The sequence below is a fragment of the Ambystoma mexicanum genome, chromosome 13, assembly GCF_040938575.1.
Source record: "Ambystoma mexicanum isolate Mex_15411 chromosome 13, UKY_AmexF1_1, whole genome shotgun sequence".
NCBI classification, from domain to species: Eukaryota; Metazoa; Chordata; class Amphibia; order Caudata; family Ambystomatidae; genus Ambystoma; species Ambystoma mexicanum.
In genome coordinates, this window is record NC_090938.1 from 808,540,752 (window position 1) to 808,556,854 (window position 16,103).

General features: G+C 52.0%; 1 protein-coding gene across 3 annotated transcripts in view; it reads right to left on the reverse strand.

Annotated features, from left to right (window-relative positions):
* The window catches only part of BRD2 (bromodomain containing 2), a 28,222-nt gene extending 12,868 nt beyond the window's left edge, over positions 1–15,354 (reverse strand). Inside the window, exons 1-7 of one of the 3 annotated variants that reach the window (XM_069635260.1) lie at positions 14,687–15,353; positions 13,219–13,534; positions 12,196–12,333; positions 11,867–12,005; positions 11,561–11,787; positions 963–1,331; positions 565–693 (exon numbers count right to left, since the gene is read on the reverse strand). In XM_069635260.1, the coding sequence (XP_069491361.1) occupies positions 565–693; positions 963–1,331; positions 11,561–11,787; positions 11,867–12,005; positions 12,196–12,333; positions 13,219–13,534; positions 14,687–14,916 (1,548 nt within the window). In that variant the 5' untranslated portion in view covers positions 14,917–15,353. Of the gene's footprint in view, positions 1–564; positions 694–962; positions 1,332–11,560; positions 11,788–11,866; positions 12,006–12,195; positions 12,334–13,218; positions 13,535–14,088 lie in introns of all 3 variants that reach the window. The other 2 variants (XM_069635261.1, XM_069635262.1) reach the window with 2 other exon arrangements.
* Positions 15,355–16,103: the final 749 nt, after the last annotated feature.

The following is a 16,103-nucleotide window of genomic DNA, read 5'->3' on the forward strand; positions in this document are numbered from 1 at the left end:
TAATATTGCCAAGTAAAACAGTGACAGCCTTAGCAGGACACTGATATTTGTTGATTTGAATGAAATTACTGTCTCAAGATAGATGGCAGTCATGCAGTGGGGCGGGGGGCGCTGCAGAGGCAGCAGACGTCCTTTGACCTCACTGAGAGGAGTAGTTTCAGCCTGCAATCCAAGGAACCGGATTGGCCCTGGGTGTGAATAGTCATGAGTGAACCAATCAACAATCCACTCTAGGCTAGATATGAACATTCAACAAGCTAGGCGCAAGCACTGGAGAACAACAACTGATGGGACTATTACCATGCATGGCCCAACCCCCTCAAAGCATTGAGAACAGAGGTTGCAGCACACAAACCGCCAAGTCTCACTGACACACCAAGGACAGCCTATGCTCGTACACCTTGCAGAATCAACAAACCGTGGGGCCAGCTGCAAAAATCCACCAGCAACGGTGTCCTGAGAATCAGATCACTGGCCCTGCCTGCGCCAACTGGCACAACCCGTGTATGCAGCCATCCTACAGTGACTGGCCGGACAGCTCGGTGACTGCTGGACTGCTCGTACCTGCAGCTTGCGAGCCATGGCCACCACGTCGTGATCCGGGGGGTTGTACTTGTAGCAGTTGGAGAACATTAAGCGGATGTGCCCAGCAAACTCCTGTGCATGGTGGTACTCCCGGTTTTCCATCTTCTTCTGAAGAGGAGACAAGAGGGAGAGGAGAAGGGTGAGGTGCGAAGGGCGACAGTGAGATGCCCAGATGAAAGCCCTAAATAAAGCTGTGCCACCGTTAGGCCAATACATGCCTAAAGGGGCTCCCAACTACACCAACGTGAAAGCACCCAACAGATGGGCTCAGAGCCATGGACAAGATGCTGGGGTAAAGAATGCGAGCAGTTGGGGGAATACTGGAGAAAGGAGGAGGGGTAAGATTGCACCTTAGAGGAATGATTGTGCCGCCTTACCTTGATGCTGCTCAGGTCCATAGGAAACTTTATGATATCGTGGTAGTCGTGCAGCCCCAATGCTGAGGCGTCCACAGGCTTGTAGAAGGGCCAGGCGTAAGCTGCATGCTTCTTTGAAAGCAGCTCTTTCAAGATACCATTGCAGTACTTCAGCTGCTCCGTAAGCTTAACCTTCTTGGAGGTCTGGTGCTGTTGGGAGTCAGGCAGGTCCTTCTTGGGGGGCTTGATGGGTCGCCCACTCTCGCGGCGGGTGGGGATCTTGGCTGGCTTTGCAGCAATAGTCATGATGGGCGAGGAATCTCTGCTTGTTGTGATGATGGACACAGTTGTGGGAGTCGTAGTATCCGCTTTTCTCTTCACCCCTTTCTTCTGTCAAGAAGTGCATGTCAATGTTAAAGTAGCCTACCATTAGAATGTGTTTAGAATGCAGTTAAGGAGCAGGATAGACTCCAAGCACGGGAAAGTGCAACAAAAAACATTTATGCCGTTTCCTATTTTTAAGGGACAGAACTAGACCACATGCGCCCTAAATTAGGTTACTAAATTCAGACACAGCAGAAGATGTGTGCAGGTATAAAACAAGGTTTGTAGACAAAGGATAAATACACCAGCAGGGTTGTGATTTCATCCACAGGTACCTACAATTTCACCTACCTTCTCGGTTATCGGACTCATGAAGCATGTCAGTTGAGGCTTCGCCGCCACTTTCTCGTCCCCTCCCCCTGTGGCCGATTCACACCCTGACACAGCCCTCTCCATGCTCCATTATGTTATATCTTATACGCTCAATATTCTTACCCCCTGATCTACTTGAAGCCCAAAGCCAAGTGAAACTCAGACCTCGCCACCCTTAAATGTATGTGCAAGTGCAGGGTGGCCGAGAGGAACTGGCGTGCTTCGATACATTCTCTGACAAACTGGCCCGCGCCAAAGGCATTACTGGCTCTATCTGCATCAAGAAGCAAGAAGCAAGAAGAGAGCCCACATCCCAAGTCTGCGTCATCGAACAACTCAGCCTAACTTTTAAAATATGCAAGGAGCTGGCTAATCCTGCTGCAGTCTACTTCTCCTGTCCCCTCCCAGGCCCTCTGCACATCCCTTGCTTCTCAGTTCAGGACATCCACTCTCTTCCTCTCCCCTCTACCCACTGCTCTTCCTCTTTTTTGGCCACCTCGCCGGTCTCATTCTCCACCCCACAGACGAGGTTGCTAGACAAGTCTGATCCAGAAAGTCTTGTCAAAACAGGTTCACCCGTGCACCTCCAAAACCATCAAGGACCACATTGACAACTTGGCCCCTGCTCTGGCCGCTTCTGCAACCACTTTTTCGCCACAGGAAATCCCTTCCCACTGAAGCACTCCCTTGTGCACCTCTTTAAGAAACCCACAGCCGACCACTCTTGCCCGGCTATCACCCAATCTCCATTACTCCTTTCCTGGACAAAATACCAGGAGAAACTGGCCATCTCCCCACTTAATCTTACCACTGAATTTGTTGGTTGTATGCATAACCATCAATCAGTCTGGCTTCCGAGCTGCCAGAAGCACAGCCAACTGCTCTCCTGAACATCCGTGAAGACCTGATCACCAACCTTAAGCCCAACACCCATGTCCCTTCTTACTTGATCTCTTTTCTGCCTTTTACATGGTCACCTATGCCATCCTGCTTGTTTATTTATAAAGCGCATCCGAACCCTCAGGTAGCTGGGCGCGTAATCATGTGCACAGCAGTTACATATCGTTACACAAACATCATAATACACCAGTCAGAGCATACATTAGTCCAGGCTCCGAGTAGTGACATACAAGAATAGAGTATACCGTGAGCAGGGTAAAAGATAGTTACAGTAGAGAGTGAGGACCGGGTTACAAGAATAGAGTATAAAGCGAACAGGGTACAAGATAGTTACAGTTGAGAGTGAGGACCGGGTTGCAAGGTGGTCCTAAGTCGTATAAAGCTAAGGTGAAGTAGTACATGGTGGCGCACGGCGGCTGGCCGGAAGTGTCATTGAGAGATCGGATGTTTTAGTTCAAATAACCCATGGCTCTGAAAGGCCAGAATGCGACTCCCGATGTGATTGCAAGAGGGAGGGTATTCCAGCATTGTGCTGCGAGCACTGGGAAGCTTGAGCCTCCTGCTGTTTTTAGGTTATAGTTGGGGATCTTTAGTGGGTGCAGGTAAGGGGCTCTGGTGGGTCTAGTGGAACAATGTCTAGTGAATTTGTCTGAGAGGTAGCGAGGGGCGGAGCGTGACAGGCACTGTGATGACCAGAGTTCTTAGCTTGATTCTGTCTCGGATCGGCAGCCAGTGGACTTCTTTGCTTGCCGTGGATACGTGAGGCTTGCGCGGGAGGTTAAGGGCACACCTTAGTGCATTATTTTGCAGGATCTGGAGCCTGTTCATGTTTTTTTGTGGTAGTGCCTAGGTAGAGTGCGTTGCAATAGTCTAATTTAGACAGTATCAACGCTCCAGATAAGTTGAGACAACTGGTGGTAGAGAGAAAAGGCCTACAAGCATTGATCAGTTTATTGGTGTAGGTGGTGGCTGAGATGGTGGAGTTTATTTGTTTTTTTACTGACAGGGTGGAGTCGAGGTATACACCTAGTGTTCTGACCTCTTTGGAGACTTTTATGATGTTGCCGTCAATGGTAAAGGATTGATACCTTTGGTCCAGTTTGTTGAGGCGAGCCTGGGAGCCTACGATAAGCAGTTCTGTCTTATCGTCATTGAGGCAGAGACTGTGTGTGGCCATCCAGGCTTGGATTTCTAAGTAGATTTCATTAAGCTTTGCAACATCCTCTTCATAGCTGCCAGTGAGAGTGATGAGGACCTGGGTGTCATCTGCATAATTTGTGTAGCTGACACCCAGTTTGTCAAGACTGTCAAAGAGGAGCTTTGTGAAGATATTGTAAAGTGTGGGGGAGATGCAGGAGCCTTGGGGCACTCCACATGTGATTGGGATGGGGTCTGCAGCCGCGGTGGGAGCGAAGACCCTAGTGGACCTGTCAGATAAAAAAAATGACTGGATCCACTTTGTGGCATTCTGAGAGAATGCAGCAGCCGAGGAGAGGTGTTGAGTGAGGATCTGATGGTCAACCAGATCGAAGGCAGCAGAAAGATCCAACAAGAGCAGAATGGCCAATTCGCCCTCATCTTTGGCATCATCCATTTGGATTTTTAGATCCAAGAGGGCAGTTTCAGTCCCGTGCCTTGGTCTAAAGCCGGATTGTCGCAAGCCTAGGAGGTTGTTGTATTGTGAGGTAGGCTGCCCTGTCTAAGATTTTGAGGAGAAATGGGACTGTGGTAATGGGCCTGTAATTAGTGGGGACGTTGGGTTTTTTGAGCAGGGGTAGGACCCACGCTTCTTTAAGATTATTGGGGACCACTGAGTTTTTGAAGGAAGAATTCATCAAAGAGGCGATGAGAGGTGCTAACTGATTAGCCTCGTCTTTGATGACGGAGGCGGGACAGATGTCCCCTTTGCAGTTGGAAGGTTTGAGACTGGCGATTATCTTGATTACTTCCTCTTCTGTGAGTGGTGAGAAGTGGAAGGAAGGGCAATTGGGGGAGGTGTGGTTTATTATGCTGATGGGATTCTGTATGGAGGCAAGGTTGGTTTTTTTTTGCAGGAGGGCAATTTTATTAGCGAGGGCCAGCTGGATATTATTGCACCAGGCCTGGTCTTTAATGCGGTCCTCTGAAGGGGGCAGTGGTGATTCGAGTTCCCTTAGTATAGAGAATAATTCTTTAATGCCAGATTTGGCGTTTTGTATTCTCATGTTCTAGATCTCTTTTTTAGCATTTAAGATGGCAGATTTGTATGTGGAGGCTGCTGAGGCGAACTTATCTTTGGTAGAGAGAGAGGGGGCTTTTCTCCAGCAAGTTTCTGCAGTTCTTTTGATATTGTGGAGATCCTTTAATTCTGCTGAGAACCATTTGTTGGAATGGGCAATGGGTTTGGCGTTTCGTTGTTTAAGAGGAGCTATCTGGTTTCCTCTCCGATCAGCCCTCCTAGGTCAAATGTGGGTCCTTTCTCCACCTCTACCTGTGGTAGTCCCCATGGGATCCAACCTCTCTCCCTGGCTGTTCAACCAATACCTGGCACTCCTTGTCTACCACACAGCTGCTCTCTGCCCCAACTTTCAGTGCTATGTGGATGACACCCAGTTCATTTTCAGGCTCCCTTCTGCCCACGCCTTATGTATCCATTATTTTTACTGTTCCCATGTGCTGCCCTCTCCCCCTTCACCGGCACATGCGCGATCTCAATATCACCTGGCCTGAAGATCGTTCCTCCTTCCACTCGCTTGCCTTGTGGCGCCTTGAAACACTTATGTATAGGTGCGTTATAAATGCCATCATCATGCTCTCCATACATACGCCCACTACTTTATTTTTTTACCATTGTTCCCGGTGGCGGATCATGGTTTGCAGATGACTGCCTGCAAGGCAATGCTTTAAGTGGGGTAAGAAATTGAGGGGGGCCTCGTTTGGAGACGTGGCTTCCATTGTGGGTGCAGCCTAAAACGTGCACAAATCATTGTAAGGTCGTGCAAACAAATATATAAATGCTGCTAATGGAAATTTGTACTGCACACTATCACCACCGGAGTGGTCCCCTGGCGCTCTGGTGGCTCTGAAAGAGGAGGGGAGGTGCAGGAAAAGTGCAAGGGAGCAGTAATGTACTGTTGGCGTCCTCAGCCCGGTAGGTCCATTGGCTGGGCCTGGGGTGTTTGCGGCAGGTAGTCGTCATGTACCGTTGTGCAATACTATGTGTGTTTTTGTTTTGTTGTTGCGATGTAGTGAAGTTTGTGCGGTTTGTTGTGCTGTAGGTTTTGGTTGTGTTTGGTTTGGAGTATGAGAGGTGTATGCAGAAAAGGGAAATGGTTAATAGGGTTGGTTAGTTTGCGTCTTTATCCTGAATTGAGGCGCTCGGCTTGTGTAGTCTCCCCTGACGCGGCCCTGTCCTGATCTGGGTCCGACTGGCATATAAGGTTCCTTGCTCACTGACATTTATATGCGTACTAAAATTACACCTACTATGGTTGGTGTAATTTTCAATATAAAAATATAGCAATGTTACGTATTTCTAGATTTATAAAAATGTGGCTTGAAAAGTGCTTACCTTACTATGGTTTGTACTTTTCAAGCCACCGTTTATAAGCATAGACATTTATAACATTTCTAGGTTTATAAAAAGATGGCTTGACACGTAAACAATTCAAGGCATCTTAAGCGTTGATGACGGACAAAACTCAAGGTGGCTTTGTCCACCGACAAAGCTTTATAAAAGATGCCTTGAATTGTGTACGTTTCAAGCTGTCTTTTATAAACATAGAAATAGTTCTAGGTTTATAAAAGATGGTTTGAAACATACACAATTCAAGGCATCTTTTATAAAGCTTTGTCGGTGGAGAAAGAGGAACCGCGGGCTCCGTGATATAATCTGCATATTAGATCACGAAGCCTGCGGGTTCGTGAGGGTCAGTGACCTGGGAAGCGCAAAAAATGAACAGTAACTTCCTCCGATGACCCTGATGAGGGGGTCAGAGGAAGTTACACTGACTGACAGAAGTGCCAGCCAGCCTCATTGTCGCTGTGGCTGGCTGGCACTTCTGTCAGCTTGCCTAACATAATGGCGGGCGGATGTCCTGTCGGGATAATGCGTCCTGCCAATGCTTTGTGGGACATGGGGGCCCGATAGGTCCCCGGCTCAGTCCCACTTTTGGGAGACTGCCGGGGCCCGGCCCCCTTAAAGCAGATTGTGCAGATTGTTGAGTTTTAGGCTTAGTGGTATTAGTTGGTATCTCTACCCTGGATTGACCAGTTGGGCTCGTGTAATCATACATGACGGGGTGCTTGCGCACCCTGTGCCTCAGAAGGTACGTGCCAGTTTTGCATTCGAGGCCCCTTGAGCATTTAGCTGTCCCCTCCGTCCGCTCCCTCAATAACTTGGCATGCTCCTCACCCCCACCCACATGACCAGAGCACCTGCTAGTGTCCATACTTCAGATTGTGTGGCAATTGGTGGCATCTCGTCTGTTCCAAAACCCTGTGGTACCTAGTTGTAGCTGTACGGGCGGTGGGGGATGGTAAGGATTGGCTGGGGTTGTTGCCCCCGTCTCCATGGGTCTCGCAGGTGGACCCGTGTCTAGCGCTCCAGTAGTAGTAGTTCTCCAGGCGCTTGCGGATAGTCCCCATGTGTGTAAGTGTTTCCTTGGACTGAGTGACTCACTACAGCCGTCCTCCCTCCTAGACTAAGCAGGTCTGCTCAGCCATTGCTACCAAGGCTAGTTCAGGCTAAACCCAGAGGGTGCAACCCTGACCATCCAAGGTGGGCTTTCTTAACTCTTGTCCTAGACGGGACTTGGCAAAACCCCTGAACACCATCTCAAAGCCCCATTGGCAGCAGCATTCACACCAATGGGGCGTGCCTTGACCTTCAAACCTGCATCTACATCTCCTTTGATGGGGTCCTTCAGCGGCGCGCTGGGGCAGGAGTTGCCACTACTCGATGCTTCCCGCCTGGTGACAAGGACACCGCCCAGCCTCCCGCTAGCGCCCCATTATCCATGCCCCTGCACCAAAGCTGACTTGGCTACTAGTCCTTCATTGGACTCATTGGGACCTGAAACCTTCACATCTCCAGATGTTTTGACTATGATTCCCATGATCCCTTATCACTGACATTAATGGATAGGGCTGATGGGAGTTTTAGTCCAAACTTTCTTCAGTGCTAAAGATTGCAGAACCTACCTAGGTAAACAGTATAACTACATGCTGCTTATTGACTTGGTCTCAACAATTCTTAAATTCTAAAACCACTAAATATCTGCAAATATCTCCCCGTAATTGTGTGTTTAATACTTGTTCAGGGACAGGTTTCTCATTTGCACGTTTTAATAGGTTTTAAGTACCTATCTGAAAACAGATATTACTTTAAAGAGTATATATACACTCTGTCTTATATACTGAATTAACCTTAATTTATTATGACCATATGACCCAGTGACGGATCAGTTATTATTGGGGTTTAGGGGTGAGAATGGCCACACTTTAAGAGCAGAAAATGATATTTGCCAAGGAGCAAAATGAGGGCGGCTCAGTTTGACGATGGGTTACCTGTGTGAGGATGTAACTCGAATAGTGCCCACCACATAAGTCACTCTCTTCTTGGTGCTTGGAAGCCGAGAAAAACAGTACGCCGGAGTGAAGAGTCAGTCTCAAGAGGGTACATCGATAGCTGACCTAGCGTGAAGGCGGGCGAGAATAGCTGTGCCTTGAGAGAACGGATGGATTGAAGTGTGGATCCATAAAAGGGATCGGTAATTTCACGGTAGCATAGAATATTTTACAGCGAATTTCGCCAAATTCATGTGGAAGGGTGGGGTCTGCGTGAGGTCTCCCCTTATATACATTTGCAATGAAATAACAAAAAAGCAATTAGATGGATTCAAATTCGATATAGATGCAGGTAGAAGGCAGTTTGAGAGTGAGAAGCTGGTAAAATGGGTAAAGGGCGTGAACACCTCTAGGCGTGATCCCGGAGGGGCATGCTGGGGAGGACAGTTGCTGAAATAACGGTGGTCTTTTAAGGTGCATTTTCTTTCGCGGCGTTTCTCTTGCCGTCTTGATAGTAGTCTTGAAACAGTGGCGGGAGTGGAGAGAAGGCAGGAGCCAGTCATTTTGGGTATATTGAAGGATGGGAGAGTAAGTGGGAATGGGGTCGGTTGGGGCGGAAAGGAACATACGCCCAACACTTTTTTTTTTACCATTGTTCCCGGTGGGGGTTATGCCGGTCATGCCTCTATAATGAGTACCATTGAGTTGGGTAATCCCCAGAGCTGGTTTGCTTTTCCCTCTGTAAATACCATTATGCATTGTCATAACTAACTTTTCCTATACTTTGCACCCCCCCCCCCCCCCGCGAGGGCTATCAACCAACAGCACGTTTGAGACCATACCCATAACGATGGTGCTATACAAGGAAGGACACCTGACAGGGAAGCAGGCAGGATGTGCGTTTCAGGCAGTGAAAGAAAGACTTAATGGCTGAGTGACAGCGTCCCTGAAGTGTGGGGAGTCGCATTTAAGATTGACTGAAACCTACCACCCTTCAGTGGGGGGGGGGGGGGGGGGGGACCCAAACACGGACAGGAAAAGTGCCATTAAGTGGCTCAAGACACAACAGGGGTTCTGGGACATCAGTATGTATTGACAGACTGACCTTAGTTGAAGATGGTAAAGATGGCAGTTGCTAAGTAACCAGACGAGTTAGGGCCTCCTAATGAGCACAGGGGCATGTATAGCAATGGAGGAAATGAGATGCATGGCAGAAAATGGCTTACTGTGCAGAGGTGGGTGGCCGGCCCCACAGGCAAAGATGAACCCGGGACAGGTTCATTTATAGTCTTATTGCTTGCTATAGGCGAGGGTCAGGTTTTCCTCTGCGATTTAGGCGATCAAAGGGCACGGCCATCTCACGGGTATCTCCCATCGTGTTTCCTCAACAGTAACCAGGGTTAAAGTAAAAAAGGAGCGGTGCAACCATAAAAAGATAGTTTGACAAAGTTGCCAAGCAAAGTCAAGACGTGGGCAGAGTAAAGAGTTGTATATTCGTTTAAACCACGGCAAACACACAGGAATCGCCATTGTGTTCTCGGCTAAAAACACTGTAAAGACATGGCAATTTACGGTTCCATGTGTAAAGAGCTCGTTCTGAAGCGCTCTGATCGAACATTTGAAAAACCAGAATAAAGCATTGCTGGAGGGGCGGTGGCACACTTTGCCCTTCTGTAACGGGTCCTATTGAGCCCGTCAGCCCCTGCACGCACTCGTGTTGGCAGGGGCGCGGCAGTCTTTCTAAATCCATTTTCTTTCGAGTCGCCAGTATACAAAGAAAGCATGGCCGAATAGCGAAGTAAAGAACTGCACGTAATGGGAATGAACCAGCAGCCGCGTGCAGCGGCACCCGCTTCTAGGGGGGTTTGGGTAGAGCCCACTGGCTTATACTTTTTCCTCCAGCACCAGGCGAGGTGTTCGCCACTTCCACGCTCGGCATGGTCTTCCCGTCTCCTCGCCCAGCACCCCCCAGCACAGACAGGAGTACCTCTGGACTCCCCAGTAAGGACGCTGTAGCAGCACGATTGGGGGCAAAGGTGGGACCCACACCCATCATTGCTTTCCACTCTCGGGCAGTCTTCCAGCCTCTCTCCTCCTGAGCAGATACCCAACTCTGGTGCTCTACAGACCCCTTCCACAGAACCTTCATTACCCCCCCCCCCGCTGACAACCACACCCTTACATCCACCAAGAACACACACGACCAGCCTGCTCACCATCCCTTGGATAACATCTGCCCTTCCCCAGAGACGCCTCTCCTCCAGCCACCTCACCTCAAACTGCCCTTCTACAATCACAACCCTCCCCCAAAGTATCTGTAAGAAAAGTAAAGTATCTCCTGACCTTGCAGACACCCACCCCCTATTCAGGACAGATCAACATTCCCAAACTTAGATCACAGGTCTGCTGAAGCTCTCGGGCCACTCACACCCACCAGATCCACGTTCACCCAAACTGCCAGACACCTCAGCGGTGGAAGAGAACTGAATGAGTGGGGATGCTACCAGTAGGGGCAGGATTACTCCAATACGTTAGAATGCTTGAGTAGATGGACTCGAACATTTTTAATGGTATTGAATGTAAGAAACAATTGAAGGACCACGCCCTAGAGACAGATTGCCATATTCCACCTTGCTCAAAGTTTACCGGGTAAAGATACAGCTCTGGTTCCCTCTAGGCTGGGCTACTGTAACAGCCTCTTTCTAAATCTGTTTGCTTCTCCCTCTGCAACACCATAGCCAGAGCAATCATCGGATCCAGATTGGACTACTGCAATGCCCTCTTTATCAGAACCTTGCAAAAAAAAAAAAAAAAAAAAAAACCTGCCTCAAATAATGCCTTGAAGGACGCAACAGGCATGTCACGCAGGGAGCACATCTATGGGGTTAGGAGGCAGGTACACTGGCCCCCCCATCAAGAAAAGGGTCTTTAAAACATTGGCCCCAACACAAATGTCTTCACGTGCAGGCCCCTACGTGCCCAGCAGAGGATCACCAAACAAACAGCTTCTATACCTTCAAGGTCGCCTATGCCAACCATATCACGGTTCCCCACACGCGCAGAGTCTGTGCGGGAGACGCCAGCTTCCCAACAACGCAGCAGCCCTGTGAAACAACCTCCCAGCACAGATCCATCGACTCTCACGCAGCCTCCCGCAAAGCCCTAAAAACTAGGCTCTTTCTCTAAAGAGCTTTATCCCTACGAGTTCTGTTGGATATGTTACTATGTATAAGAATCCTGTAAACTATCTAAGCACCATTTTTGGGGCCTCTTATTGTAACCCTCAAGCAAGCCTTCTTAAGCATCCTTCAAGCGGCCCAATGCCTGTAGGCTGTAGTGCGCTCTACAAATCCCAAAAAAGTGCCCGACTGACAAAAGCATGATCAGCAAGATCCGAAGTATCACCGAAATCACTTGTTCATACATGTAATATCCCACTCGAGATAAGTGTGGGAGCACAACCTCCCTTGGCTTACCTTGCTGACAGATGGGGGTGCCATCGGCAGGACCTTCTGGGCAGCCGGAAGAACCTTCTGGGCCACCGGCAGAGTTTTCATCATGGGAATGGACATGATTGAGGGGTGGGAGACGCTGAGGACTGTTGTGGCTATCTCGGGTGGGGAGCTGGGATAGAAGGTCGTTTGCGAGACCGACGATATGGCAGGCACCTGGTGAGCCATAGTCACTCCCCCTACAGAGATTGCTGAAAAAGCGCAAAACCATGTTAGTGTCCCATTCAAACACTAAAAACAGAAGAAAAAAGGAGTAACCATTTCCCACACCTGGAGGACTGCGTGACTTCCCGTGCTTGCTCCTGGGACCAGGTAGTGGGTATTCCTGCTCTTCCTGGGGCATCTGTGCCACTCTCTGCAGGAAGGACTTCTCCATGCTCTGAGCCATGAGGACAATGTCGTCTGTCGGCTGTAGAAAATAGGTATCAATGTGTTAACACTAGAAACAGATCAGATACCAGGTAGCAACATCAACATGAAGCCCTACACTGAACATGCAATACCTACCCCGCTACAGGGATAAGCTGCAACATTAGAGCAAAAGGTTGAGTTCCCAGGCAAATACCGAGTACGAGCTGGAGAATAGCAAAGGCGCTCACCTTGTTGTAGATGTAGCAGTTGGTGAACATGGTGTTGAAGTCCTGCATGCACTCGCTAGCGCTCCAGTAGTAGTTGTTCTCCAGGCGCTTGCGGATAGTCCCCATGTCCATGGGCTGCTTGATGATCTTGTGGTAATCCTACAGCAGAAGGAAAGGACAAGGTTTATAGCATGTACCGAGTATGCCATGGCCAGCACACGGGCAAGTGTTTTTGTGTGTAAAGGTGCACATGGGAGGGCCAGATGTGGGGTAATGACTCGCCATAGGGCGGTGTGTCCAGCCCAGTCTACATTTATTAGCACGGGTCTGTTTGAAGACAGACCTGCCCGCCCTTGGATACCATGACAGGTCGCCCTTGTCCTGCTTCTTTGCCAGTCAGTGTGCGATCAGCTGCACAGCTCTAGCCTTCTCTCATTCAAATCTATGCACCAGCAGTGGGCGGCAGTGTCCCCGGGGGAACTGTCCCGGGTGGCAAGTTATTGCTATGCTAGAGTAGGACTGATGTGGTACGAACTCAAAACGGAGGCAAAGATTAGGGTGAAAAAAAAAACACTACTCAGCCTGAGGCCAAGAGCATTAAAACTCACATTTTATAGACGCATGGCTGCCTGAATTGGACTACACGCAGGTCTCAGGAAACAAACTGGGGAGAAACACGAGAAAAAAACAATGGTCAGCTTGACCTTGGGGTGGGGTCAGCCCCTCAATGCACATGCAAGCGAGAGTAGGCCCGAAGCAGCCAAGGGCAATGCATGGGCGCATGCCCCGCAAAGCCTACCAGAGAGAGAAGGGGGGGCGGGGGGCGCAGAGAGACACATACACACACTGGCAGGCCTGGGCATCAGTGGCCCATCACACAGCAGCAGCAGCCGCCCCCAGAGCGAGAGAGCCTGCTACTAAAGCACGCAGCACTGTGGGAGCTCGAACACTGACACTGGCAAAGAAGGGACGGCGGGGGGCCCTGTGTGCGGGGGGGAAGAGGCGACCCCCGCTCCCACCCTCCCGGGGGAGGCAGTCACTCACCGGCAGGCCCAGCTTGACGGCGTCCACGGGCGCCCGGAAGGGCCAGGAGAACTGGTGCTTCCAGAGGGCCTTCATGACCACCTTGTGGATGTACTGCAGCTGGTTGGTGGAGCGGCCCGGCTTCTTGGGGTTCAGCACCTCGGGCGGCGGAGGGTTCGCCTGCGGGGGGGCATGCTGCTGCTGGTGGTGCTGCTGCTGCAGGGAGGCGGACGTCATGGTGGGGCTCTCGAAGCCCTCGTAGAGCAGCGACGGCTTGCGGATGCGCTTCCCGGGGGGGCCCTCTGCGCTCAGACCATTGCTCCCCTCCCCTGGCAACCTGCAAACAGGACGCGAGAGTCAACAGCGGGCAGCCTGCTGGGACAAAACACACACACGGGCTCAGCGGCGGCACGGCACCCGCTCCCTCTCCTCCCACCACCCCCCGCCGCCTCTCCGGCCCCGGGGCAGCCGCATGCCCTGCACCCCCGGTGCACCCCGGCCGGCCAGCCAGCCAGCGCCACGTGAATCATGGACCCAGGGGCTCGGGCGCCCCCCGGCCTCGCTGACCCGGGGTCACGCCCTGGCCGGCAAGTCACTCGCAGCCTCAATAGCAGAAGGAAACCGCACTGGCACCTACCCGCTGCCCCCACGGCAGCATGCTGTGCCTGGCACCAAATGGCACGCTGCTGCCCATGAGGCACTAGAGCCAAGGGCAAGAAGAGTGCACAGGGGGGCGGGACGCGACCCGGCCCCCACCCGTGGGAACCACTCCGATACAGCCAGCCAGCCGCCCGCCCCCGATCCCTCGCCTAACAGGGCCCACCAGCCCGTTACCCCGCCACCCTAGACCCACAGGCACGCCTCCGCAAAGGCTCCCACGCAGACCCCTACCTTTTAAATGTAGGATTCGCGACTGTCTCCATTCGGATGGACACGGATAGAGCGAGCGGTCGCCCGAGCGCGCTCTTCCTCCCACGTCCCCAGCACCGGCTCGGAGCTCCAGCGAAATGGCGCCGCTCGCGCCCCTGCCGCTCATATATAAACACAGCCAGCCAGCTCGCCTCCGCAGCCCATTGGCTGCAAGCAGCTAAGACACATGCCCGCTCATGCTCTCCCATTGGTACGCGGAGTAGTCTTTCACTGGCGTAGCGTGGGCTTCTCCCGAGCTCCGCCCCCTGCTGTACACCTCGCACTCCATTGGTGCGCCTCTCGTGTCCATCAAGGAAACCAGGCCCCTTTATTTGCCAGAGAGAACAGCAACAACCTGTTCACTTTCCTATTCGCTCATCAATATGTCCTTTACAAGGACTCCGCCCACTGACACATCCAGACAGTGACTCAGAGGGGCTGCGCCCCCGCCTCCTCCCCGGAGGAGGTTACTTTCTAGCAAGCAGGCCTTCCGATTGGCTAAGGACAGCAAGAGTTCAGTGTACTGCGCGACTCCACGCTCTTCTATTGGCAGTTGGCAAGAGAGCTCGCGCTGACTCACGTGCCACGCGAGGCGGTTGTTCTCCGCAGTTGGCCTCTGCAGCGAGAGGCGGCGGCGCCATTTTGTGTTCTTGGTGTCCGTCGAGAACGTTTTCTATCCAGCAAAAATACTGTCTGTAAACATTCCAAATCCACGAAAAATGAAGGATTCCAACATAAACGCCGACGTAGATCACACAGGCCCAAAAGGAAAATCCAGGGTACAAAATCCGGTAGCGGGAACATATTCATGATGTCGTAAAGTTACTTGCTCTTGAGATCCTCGCGTTGCAAAGCCAGTCCTTTGCAAAGGACTCCATTAGGAATGCTCCCCAAGCGACGAGTCCTCGCGAGCGGCGCCCGCATCCAGCGGCGCCCGCATCCAGCGCCGCCATCTTGCCACGTCCGAGCACCGCCTCCAGGCTGCCGCCGCCACCGGGAAACAGAAAGACACAAGCGTTAGTCAGGCGGCCGCGGAAGTTACGGCACACACACCACACACACACAAGCCTGAAACGCAATCCTCCACACAGCCCAGAAAGCGCGGCCTCGCTACCCCGCAGCAAAGGGAGCTGGCAGGCCCCCCTCTGCCTCGCTACCCCGGCCGATTGCCTCCGTCTAGAAAAGGCAAATATTAAAAATAGGACGAGGGTAAAGGCCGCTCGCAAGACGGCGAGATATCATTAAATCCCCCCGCGTCCCTCCCTCCCTCCCGTTCCCCCGCCCCGACCGGGAGGGGGCGGGGAGGTGAGGTGGGGCCGGCCCCGCGGCGCCATTTTAGCCTCCCTCCCGCCCGACTCGACTTCAGTCACGCCGCAGAAAGCGCGGCTTTCAGGGCCGCACGGGCCCCGCTTCCGACTCCCACCCCTCTGCACAATGTGCCGTGAATTACACGCAGGGCCCTCGGGAGCCGCGCAGCCCTTCCCGGGCCCGCGGTGCCCTGTGACGCAGCACTTATATGGCCAGTCCGTCTCCCTCCTCACATACTTCCCTTAATGGAGAATTAAGACATAAACCCACTGCCCCGATGGAGAGGAGGGTCGTGTCCCCCCTGCACTCCACGGCTAGGCCGCTCTTACTCGAGGCTCGGTATAAAGCAGGGGAGCCGGGGCGCTGTCCTGTCAGAAGGGCGCCCACACCCCCCAGGCTGCTCTTGCCTCCCCCCCACACTCCGCGCGCAACCTTACTGCGGGCAGCACAAGGCCACGAGGCTCGGCCGCCATTTTCCCCCCGCCACTCCCGTGTCCGAAAAACACAACCCCTGAACAGCGTGGCAATTTGAACACATCCATTTACACGGCACATTCCACACATAACCGGGCCATGTACACGCCGGGAAATTGGGGGGGGGGGTGGGGTACAGTTCACTGTTACGGTCCTCGGGCAGCTCAGCTGTCACTCAAACCACTCTCGGGCGCCCATTGGATGTCATGTGACAC